At 51.9% G+C, this 10,842-nt stretch overlaps 1 protein-coding gene across 1 annotated transcript; it reads right to left on the reverse strand.

The window, feature by feature from the left end:
• Positions 1-746: 746 nt before the first annotated feature.
• LOC119542654 lies at positions 747-7,421 on the reverse strand. The gene is made up of 3 exons (XM_037847378.1): positions 7,258-7,421; positions 1,441-2,235; positions 747-773 (listed from the first exon to the last, which is right to left on the reverse strand). The coding sequence occupies exons 2-3, from the start codon at positions 2,233-2,235 to the stop codon at positions 747-749; spliced, it is 822 nt and encodes a 273-aa protein (XP_037703306.1). The 5' UTR covers positions 7,258-7,421.
• Positions 7,422-10,842: the final 3,421 nt, after the last annotated feature.

Here is a 10,842-nt window from a genome sequence, read left to right on the forward strand (position 1 = left end):
GGCTGGCCAGGTTCCCTGGCCCCGGCCCGCCAAGTTGGAACTCAGCACCAGCAACCCGCAATTCCCCCTTCTTTTCTAATTAGAGGAAGAAGCTCACAGGAGAGATCCGCCAAGGGATGAGGGAAAGGGGAGGCCGGGGAGGGGAAAAGGATTGACGGCCGCTCAGAGAGGCTGGAGCTCGGCGTTGGTGTGGCGTCTGGGCGCTCGAGAGGGGCCTCGCTGCTTGCGGGATGGACGAGGGTGGTAATGCTGCGGAGGGCTAGCTTCTTTAGTAGAGGCAAGTCGTTGATACTGGACTTGCACAAATGATGAGAAGACAGCATTGGCCTGGCTTTTAGCAAGTTGGACAAGTCTGCGGATAACACAGGGTCCTAGGGCGAGAGCTAGAATAATCATTAGTAGGGGGCCGATGAGAGGGAGGAGGTATGGGAGGAGGGGGGTAAAGATGTGGGACCAATAGTTGGTGGCTTCACGGTTTCTTTTTCGTTGTTCTAGTCCCTCTCGGACCTTCTTTAGGCTGTTTTCGGTGAGACCTGTGGAATTGGCATATACACAGCATTCTTCTCCTAGGGCGGCGCAAAGGCCTCCTTCTTTGAGGAGAAGAAGGTCGAGACCTCGGCGGTTTTGGAGCACGACCTCAGAGAGGGAGTTAACAGAATTTTTAAGATGGGAAATAGCGTTTTGTAGGTAACTAATGTCCTCGTCAACAGCCGCCCGGAGGTGATTCAGGGCGGAGCCTTGAGTGGCTAGCGCAGCGATTCCAGTGCCAGTGCCTGCAAGACCAAGGAGGGTGGCGACCGTGAGGGCGGTGATGGGCTCTCGCTTTTGCAGAGGGGCAGGAGCTGCAGTTCTTTCTAGGCGGAGGAAGAAGTCTTCCTCGCTGTGGTATAGGACCCTAGGGATAAGGACAATTAGGAGGCAAGTTTCATGAGTTGTATTGAGGGTTCGCACGTTAAGGCAGGGGGTAAGTCCTGTAGAGGAGCAGAGCCATTGGGAGGAGTTGTGGGGAATAAGAAATTTGGCAGAGCTGTCGGGGGATGAGTAGTTGGCACAAGCTGTGAGGTTGGGAGAGTTGTATGAGAGAGGGCGGATGCACTTTCCTGTGGAGGTAACTGAATGAAAGGTTAGGGGGACGGCAGACGTATTCCAATTGCATTCCGAGGGGCTATTCTCTGTATTTTCTGAAAAGGAGAGGTTGGAGGCGACGGGCTCATACAGGGAGGAGGAGGTGGAGAGGCAAAGCCAACAGGAGGAGGTAAGATTGGGGTGGGAGGAATTCACTGAGGTGAAGGCCGCTTGGATAAGGCCGAGGAGGGGAGAGGAGTAATGAGAGGGGGGCGGAAAAGGTTGAGGTGGTGGGGTTGGCGATGAGCTGTTTGTAGCTGAGGTGTTTGCAGCTGAGGTGCGGCTGGAGGGCTGTGGATAAAGGGGGTTAAGGACTTTGTTGGGGCCAATGCCGCTCGGATTGGTGGCGGTGGGGTGTCTCTTTTGTATGGAGAAGAGACCACCCCAATCATAGCCCTCCATGTAGAGGCGGAGGCCATATGTGCGGCCACTAAGCCAAATGTCCTCGCCGGGGTTTTTAACCTTAAGGGTTATATTGTGCCAATTTGGCTTTGTCCATGACACTTGGAGGTGCTGATCTCTATTGGGAGCTTCAGACCATCCGTAGGCCATTGTTTCGCATCCCCAGGAGGGGCAATAAAAATGCGAGGGGTCAGCACAGCCTTTGCCTGTGGAGGGACAAATGTAATAACCAGAAACGAGGCTGCCTTGACATTGATTACGTAACCAATTATTGTTGTTTAAACCTGTGAATTGAACAAATTCACAAATGCTGGCAGTAAATGAAGGAGCCTCGGCTGTAACATTATAGAGGAGGTCCTTCTCTATCCCCCCCATGATATGGACTGTCCAGTTAAAAGGTTGGTGTAGTGAGTTGGCCTGGGTGGGAGAGGCGAGGGCAAGCATGATCATTAGAAGGGAAGCAATGCTTGGGTGGGGGTTATGGAGGTGCAGGGGACTTGCTTTTGCCCGTCTGTATAGGCGCATAATCTCCATGATTTCTTGTCTTTCCGGGGGTATCTCCGGACTGGGCTCCCGGTCTAGGTGCAAGGTTGTCATCTGGTACACCAGGTTGCGGAGACGACGGCGTTCTCGTCTCGTTAGACACGTGGCTGCTGGTGGCGGGTCGGATTGCTCTTCCTGGGATCCAGATTGGCTGTGATGCATCATCTGGGAAAACACAAGCAAACCCGCGCCCCTGGGCGAGGAGTGGGGAGGGACCCTTCTAGGCATTACTTTCTGGGTCCTTCCAGTAGACCATCGGGGCCTGGGTGGGCCTATACGAGGGCCCCCAATGTTTATGTAGGGGCAAAAGCCCTTCCTTATTGAATGTGAATAGGTTAAGGTGAATAAGGGCTGCTATGATAAGGTCCCCTGGAGTTGCCTGGGGGAGCATGGCCCTTTCTTTTTCAATTTGTGTTTTTAAGCGGCGGTGGACGGCTTCCACAATGGCTTGCCCCTGAGGATTATAAGGGATGCCGAAATGATGGGTGATGTTATATAACTGAAGAAAGGCCGCAAAGGAGGCACTGCGATAGGCAGGCCCATTGTCCGTTTTTACGTCCCAGGGGACTCCCATGAAGAGAATTCCTTGTCTTAGGGCCTTGATACAGTGTTTGGCCGTTTCCCCGGCAAGGGGGACTGCATAACACATGGCCGAGAAAGTGTCAATCATTACATGTACATACTTGAGGCGCCCAAAGGACGGAACGTGAGTTACGTCCATTTGCCATCTAGAATTGGGTTTTAGGCCTCGTGGGTTGACTCCCTGAGGTTGCAGGGGGCCAAGCGGCGCGAAGGGCGCACAAGTTGCGCAATTGCGGACAAGATGTTTACAGGTGTCTAGGGGGAGGTCACATAGATGATGTAACGATGCAGCCGAAAAGTGAAACTTAGAATGCAATAACTTGGCCTGGTTAACAGCGTTCCCCGGAGGGGCCGCTGTGCGAGTTAGCATTGCTTGGGTATCTTGAGCTGAGACCGCTTGGTCTACTATACTGTTGCCATCAGCCAATGGCCCCGGAAGGCCTGAGTGACTACGAATGTGGCTAATGAACCAAGAATCCTGTCTATGCTCCAAGATGCTCCTGAGGTCAGAAAGTGCTTTATCGATGGCCGAGTTCCCGGGGAAAAAGGTGGAAAACGCGAGGACTCGGCAGACCTGATAAGTGTAGAGGCTGTCGGTGAAAATGTTTACTGGGTGGTCCCAGTGGGTGTTCAGCGCGTATGACACCGCCAGGATTTCCCCCACTTGGACTGAATGAAGGTTGACATAGCTGAATAGGCGGGGTTTTGGGTGGTCCGGGGGATAAGAGAGGAAGGCGAAACGGGTTTTGGAGGCGTCAGTAAAGACGGTAGTGGCACCCGGGATGGGTGCAGAGGAGGGGAAAGGGTGGAAGGGGCTGTGGAAGGGAAGCTTGGTGAGTCCCTGTAATAGTCGATGGCTAGGATAGTGGCAGCTGAATTCCCCATGAAATCCTTCTAAAAGGATTTGCATGTCCGGGTTATCACATATAAGCAGGCGGGTTTGGCCTGCGTCCAGGGGCCAAACAATTTTTTCCGGCGGCGCTCCAAATACATGAACAGCCAGGGTGACTAGATCTGAAGCTAGGCTGATCCAGAGCCGCACTGCGGGGCAGATTTTCCTAAGCCGGCTTTTAGCGGGGTGCGCCCAAAGTAGAGGGCCATTTTGCCACAGGCAGCCCATGGGTGTTCCGGGCATAGGAAGGATGAGTGCCATAAGATTGCCCTCTCTATTGCTGAACCTGTTGAGACAGCAGGCGGCGAGCGCCTTGTTAATGGCGGCAATGGCTTCCTTTGCCTCCTGGGTGAGCTTAATGCGCCGGGAGACCGCTAGCGGCGGGGCTTCTGGGACACTCAGCAGCATAAAGAGTGGTTGGAGCTGCGCGGTGGTGATCGGCAACGCAGAGCGGAGCCAATTGATTTGACCGCAGAGCTGTTGGAGCTCAGTGATGGTGACCCGATCTGGTATGTCCAGCTGGGGAGTGGACGGGGCAATGGTTTTATCAATGCTAAACCCTAAGAAGGCCAATGGCGGCACAATCTGAACCTTTTCGGGCTGAACCGTAAGGCCGAGGTCAGCTAAATTAGTGGTGAGGTCTTTGAGGATTAGAGGAAGCGCCTCGGTGTCCTCAGAGGCCACCAAGATGTCATCCATATAATGGATGAGCATGGCCCGCTTTCGCAGGGGGGCCACTGCGTGATTAACATACATTTGGCAGATGGCCAGACTGTTACGCATCCCTTGAGGGAGGACTTTCCATTGGTACCTGCTAGCCGCGCCCGCGTGATTGGGGACGGGGACTGTAAAGGCAAAGCGAGGGCGGTCTCGCTCATGTAGCGGGATGGAAAAGAAACAGTCTTTGATGTCAATGGTGGCTACGTGATAGTGAGCCGGGATGGCCACCGGATGGGGGAGGCCAGGCTGCGGGGAACCCATGGGAAGAATATGCTTATTGATCTCCCACAGATCATGGAGGAGCCTAAATTTCCCTGTGGCTTTTTTATGAATAACAAACACTGGCGAATTATAGGGACTAGAAGAAGGTTCTATGTGGCTTGCGTCCAATTGTTCTTGGACAAGGGCTTGGAGTGCAACTAATTTGTGCGTGGGAAGGGGCCACTGCTCCACCCATATAGGTTCCTCAGTATCCCACTGCAGAAGAATGGGCGCTGGAGGTGTTAAACGAGCAGTGGCGCACATTATTGGGGGGGCTGCGTGGTAAGCACTGCCCCAGAGGCGGCGAGGATATCACGGCCCCATAAAATTTGGTCTATGGTGTGTAGGAACAACGGGCGGAAGGTGCCTGAGTGGCCTTCTTCATCCTCCCACTTAATGGGTCCCATGGCCTGAAGAGAAGTGGAGGTACCGGTGGCTCCCACTACCGAGGGACCATCGAGAACCATGCACATGGTGGCATACTGAGCGGGCATGCAAGAGACTTCTGCCCCTGAATCGAGCGTGCCCGTGTACCATTGCCCCCCTATTTTTAATTTACGGGTAGGCTCTTCCGGAGTGATAGGGACTGTCCAGAGAAGCGTTTTATGGCCTTCCTTTTGAGGCTCTGGCGGGGAGACTTCAACGGTGCCGTTAGATGCCACATGCCACTGGTACGGGCAATCCCCCCTAGGGGAGGAAGAATGACAATGGTAGGGGCACTCGGGAAGTCCTTTGGGGCCACCGTTGTGGCCCCAGGTGGGATGATCAGTTCCATTAGAACCGGCTGGGACGCTGCCTCTTAGGGGCGGGGCTGAGGCTTGCCCCGCTTGGAGTTTAAAGCTTGCTCAGCGCCTTGGTGCTGACTCTGACTGGGGCGGAGGGGTTTGGGGTTAGATTTGCAATCGCGCGCCCAGTGATAGCCACGCTGACAGCGTGGGCAAGGAGTGGGAGGGGGGCGCCCATTGCGCGGCATGAAAGGCGGGCGGTTGACCTCCGCATTGGGGCACTCCCGGGCAAAATGGCCGCTCTGCCCGCACTTGAAGCAACCGGCGGTGGCGGCTAAGGCGGCAGTGACAGCGCCAGAGACAGCCTGGGCTAGGGACGCGGCAGCTGGGTCAAAGGCGCTGCAGGCAAGTACCCAATCGTGTATGCTCTTCTCCCGCAAGGGAAGGATAGCCTGCTTGCAAGGGGGATTGGCTACCTCGAGAATGAGTTCTCGAGCGAGGGCCAGTTGGGCCTGGGGATCACTAACCTTTCGAGCGCAGGTTTCTTCGACCCTGGAGACAAAGGTGGCGAAAGGCTCACTCAGCTCCTGGAGGAGCTTGGTGAATTTATTAGGCCGACAGGCGGAGCAGTTGGCAAACGCTCGTAGGGCGATTCCCCGAAGGATAGGCCAAAAGGTGGCGGGTGCATTGGTATAGGCGGATGCGTGTATAAACGCTCCTGTGCCCAAGTAAGCCTCGTGGGGATGAGTGGCCCCAGTGGCTGCGTCTCGCTCGCTCTGCCTAGCTGCTTCTGCCTGGAAGTGGGCACGCCAATCAACGAACTGGCCGGGGCCAAGGATGGTACGGGCAAGCGAGGCCCAGTCTTGGGGGAGGCAAAGGTCCATGGCGACCTCCTGCAGTATTTGGGAAGCGTATGGGCTACCCAATCCGTCCTCCTTGACGGCCCTGCGAAGTTGCTTGATAGTGTCTGAGTCAATGGGATACCAGTCGTACGGTCTTTGTGGTGTGGGGATAACGTTAAGGGGAAAGCAGCGAAAAGCGCGAGGGAAAGGAGGGCGCGCTTGCAGAGGGCCTGGTACGGGAGTGGGGGTAGGGGCAGCGTTGCCCCAAGGGTTGCCTTGAGGTGTAGAAGGCAGCCAGGGGTTGTTTGCCGGCGGGGCGGGAGGGGTGGCGGCAGCCGCCGGCAGCGGCTCTAAGAGGGAGAGGAAGGCGGGTTGTGAGTGGGGGGTGGGTGTGGGTTGCGGCGGCGCAATCCAAGAGTCCGCCGAACGGGGAAGTGGAAGCGGGAGGCCCCAAGTGTCGCAAGATGGGGGCGCGGTGGGCGTGGCTAAGGCGTAAGATGGCGGGCTAGCTCCGCCCTGTGGAAGGGCGGGGTAAAGCGCATGCGGTTTCCGGCCCGGCTCAGGGCTGACATCATAGCTGGAGCACTTCCTGGGAAGCGCTTGTTCTCATGTTCCATGGCGTTGGTGACCCGATCAATAAGGCGATCATAAGTGACGGGGTCCCAAAGATGGCAAGTGGTGAGCCATGGGTTAAAGGGCAGCAGGAGGTCCCAGTATACTTGCAGCTGCCGGACAGACACCTTGCAACGATGTGTGTCCAGAAGACCCGCCAGAGCGCGAACTTGAGGCGCTTGGCGTGCGGATAGACGATTACCCATAGCGGAGGGGAAAGGAGGGGGGGGGGTCGTCTACCGAGCAAGGAGAATGAGGTAAACTGTGGCCGCGAGGCCGAAGAAGACGACGAGAATAGAAAGCAGGACTCTCTGGTAACGGGAACAGTCTGGGGGGGCGGTCACGGCGAGGCACACTGCGCCGAACAGAGAAACGAAGACACAGAGGACTACACCAAAGTAATGAAGGGGTAGAGGGAGAGTGTTAGGAGGAATGGGGGTCATAGAAAGAGAAGGCGAGAGGTAGTCGGGGGCAACAGTATTTGTAGCCGGGATAATTCGGCAAGGGAGAGGCGGCTCCGGGCGCGGAGCGGCGAGGGAGAGGCGGCCCTTACCTTGCAGGCGAGGTGGAGGGGGAGATGGAGAGGCGTCTGGGCGAGCGGACGATTTGCTGGACCGTTGTGTGGAGAGGGGACGAGTAGATGTGCCTCACACGGGGCACCAGTTGCGGTCGCAGCTAGGGGCGGGCACCCACGGAACCCTCTACACTCAGGGTTGCTCAAGGGGTGCCGGCGGCGGCTCTTCCCGGAGGCGAGGGTGAGGCGGGGGACTTGGCCGAGTCCCCGGCGGAGGCGTGCAAGGTGTGGAGGGCGGTGAGAGAGGGACGCGAGACACTCTCCTTTCAATGGGGTAAAAACAAAAGCCTTTATTCAGGGGTGAGCACAAGTTATATAGGGTGGCAAAGAGGGCGGGGTCGGTGCTAGGGGTGTGGGGTCCTTACATGGCAATGCTGAGGGGATAAAGGCTAGGATTGGTTCTGAGAGGGCGCGGAGGTCGTTTGAAAAGGGCGGGAGTTGCTCTGGCAACGGTGTATGCGCACTGGCGGTGGCGGGAGTTGCTCTGGCAACGGGGAGTGTGCGGGCGAGATAAAGGGGGCGGTTTTCTCTGGCAAGCTTCCTCTAACGGTTGTATTTTGGATGAGGGAGATGGGGCCTGCAGCCGGCTCCACTTTCTCAGGCCCGGGGGGCTGTGGAGGGTATTACTGCCTATGCCCACTACCCTCCCCAGGGGCTGGCCAGGTTCCCTGGGGGGGGGGCTGTGGAGGGCGCTACTGCCCATGCCCATCGCCTCCCCCAGGGGCTGACCAGGTTCCCTGGCCCCGGCCCGCCAAGTTGGAACTCAGCACCAGCAACCCGCAAAGTAAGTAGTCTGAACCTGAATTTCAACCCAAGACTAAACAGTTCTTAGGCTATGTCTATATGTGATGGAAAAAGAAGAATTCAACAGTTGTTAAGGTAATTCAGGGCAGTCCCCTTTTAAATACCTGTCTAAAGAAAAGAGTCAGTGGGGACCTGAAAGAGGCAATACCTGTGGTAATTAAGCAAGTGGACTAAGAGTCAGAAAACTTGGGTGCAGAATCTGGCTTTGCCATGTTCTAGCCATGTGACCTTGGGCAAATTATTTAACCACCTTGAGCCTCAGCTTCCTCAACTGGGAAAACAGTTGGAGGGGAATCACCTGATATCATTTCAATTTCATAGGGATGTCATGAGAATGAAATGACAGACTGCACATAAGCACCTAGGCCAGTGTTTGACACACATTGGTGCTCAGTGCATTATCATAATTTTCCAGATGTTCTATGTTTACTGTCCTAAGTAACAGATAATTGCTCAGCTCCCTACTTTCTTAATGTTTAGTACGTGCAATCTTAGAGTAAGTGGAAGAGAATTCCATTGAATCTCCTTTTCCCTGTGACCTGCTGCCTGAGAACACAGTTCAGAATCATTGGATAGGATTTTGGTTTCCTGATTCTGTTTTGTAATCTTGCCTAGACATGCTACTTAATTTCTCTGGACTCACTTTTCCTATCTGTAAAATGGAGTGCCAAACCACATCTATCTTACAGAATTCTTGCCAGGCTTACTTGAGAAAACATGCCCATTCATTTATTTAGCAAATATTCATTGGCACCTACTATGTTCCAGGTATTGCTATTTGCTGGAGATGTAGCAGCTGGTTCCTCACCCAAAGGATCCTATAGTTTGGTTGGAAATCAATCAGTTGACAGACAAGACTAGCCACACACTGACAAGTGCTAAGATAAGGAGCCTGTGGAAGGGCCCAAATTTGGCCCAAGGGAGTCAGGAGAATCTTCCTGAAGGGAAGGAAATCCAAATGGTTACCTTAAGAAGAAAAGGGCCTTGTAAACAATGATACAGTAAAAATTGTATTATCATTTAAATAAAATAAGTGTATATAATAACTGATATTTAAATTTAATGCAGACTACATTTCCTATTTTTAAACTTTATTGTAACAACAGATATACACCTCAAAATTTCGCATCTTAGCCACTTTCATATGTACAATTCAGTAATATTAACTACATTCACAATAAAGTGCTACAAATCACCATTTTTCTACCTTTTTCATCAGTCCAAACAGGAACTCTGCACGCATTAGGCAATAACTCCCTCTTCCTGCCGGCCACCCCCAAACCATCCCCTGGCAACCTGTCATCTACTATCTTGTTTCACTTTCTGATGTAACTTTTGAATTTCGCTAAGTTTTTAAGGCAGAAATCTTGTGATTTGGGGGTGGGGGTGGGGGTGGGGGTGATGGGGAGATAGTTAATTATCCCTAAAACTCCGTCTACCATTTTCCTGAAGATTTTTGTATGGGAATATCAGTGTTCTTTTATGTGTCTTTAATCATTAGCTGTGTAAATGTGAATAAGCAAAGTAAATATGAATTGTGGAACTCTTCCTGGCTTTCATATGCAATGGGATCAGTGTGTGAATTGTGTGTGTGTGTTTGTGTGTGTGTGTGTGTGTGTGTGAAAATACATGTATACAACTTGGATTTGATCCTGAGTTATTCCCTGGGTATAAATAAGGCACTTTTGAAAGGCACGTTAACTTTTTCAGGTCACTGAGGTTTTCATTAGAATGCTGGACTATAAATAGTTCCCGAGTGGTGTAATGGAAATGATGTACCATTCCTTCTCCCCCAAAGGGCTTAGCACACCAGAGAACAGCATTCACTTGCAAGTGTCTGGCTCATTGTGTATTTGTTTATAAGGGCAAATGTTGTGTCAACTTTTTGAGGTGAAAAAAAATCAGACAAGGGCATCTTGGTGAATATTTTGTTTCTTAGGAAAAATTATTTTACATATAGAGTTTACCTGGTGTACCATGTAAAAATCCTTAACACAGCATGTCTAGTAGAGTTTAAACCTTTATTTCACTTGAATTTCTTAAATGTCATCATTTGGTACAAAATAGGAAATACCTCATTTTGCAAATAATCTTGCCAGAGATTCCCTAGTCTGGGCTCATATATAAAGCAGAGATTACATAGAAAAGGATAATTGAGTAATTACCTGGTACATTCAAACAACAGAGCCAGCCACAGAAGAAAATTCACAAAAAAAGTCTTTGTTTTGTTATCTTTTAGAGTTAAGGAAAATTACCTACACTGTTTCCAATTTATTTTATCTGAACTATTTCTGTGAGAGCCACTGAATAGGTCATGTTGGAATAAAGTGGATTTGTTAGGACAAATCCTAACAAATTAAGATTGTGGCTGATCTTCCCAGCTTTTTACTGGACCAGAAGCTGCTTGAGGGCACAGATTGTATCTTATTTATCTTTAAATTGCCCCAATGTCTTAAACATGGTGGCCATTCTCTAAAGAGTTATGAATTTATTTAAATTCCTTTTGTTATGAAACTCATTTCTGGGCCTCCTAGGAATCAGTGTTTGAAAAATATAAACCTCAGTGCTTCTTTTTTACATCTGGTTTAGTTTTCCATGGGGACCCATGTGTGTTATGGAAACATGGAATATATTTGTGAAAGGAAAATATGTATTGTGACAAGGAAAGCAGCAGCAAAAGTTGGGGAACATTTGGTAAATACGGGTGGAGCCAGTGCAGACCTTTCTGACCTAGTGGACTTCATATAGATGAAGATTTTG

This window comes from Choloepus didactylus, chromosome 8, assembly GCF_015220235.1.
Source record: "Choloepus didactylus isolate mChoDid1 chromosome 8, mChoDid1.pri, whole genome shotgun sequence".
Lineage (NCBI taxonomy): Eukaryota > Metazoa > Chordata > Mammalia > Pilosa > Megalonychidae > Choloepus > Choloepus didactylus.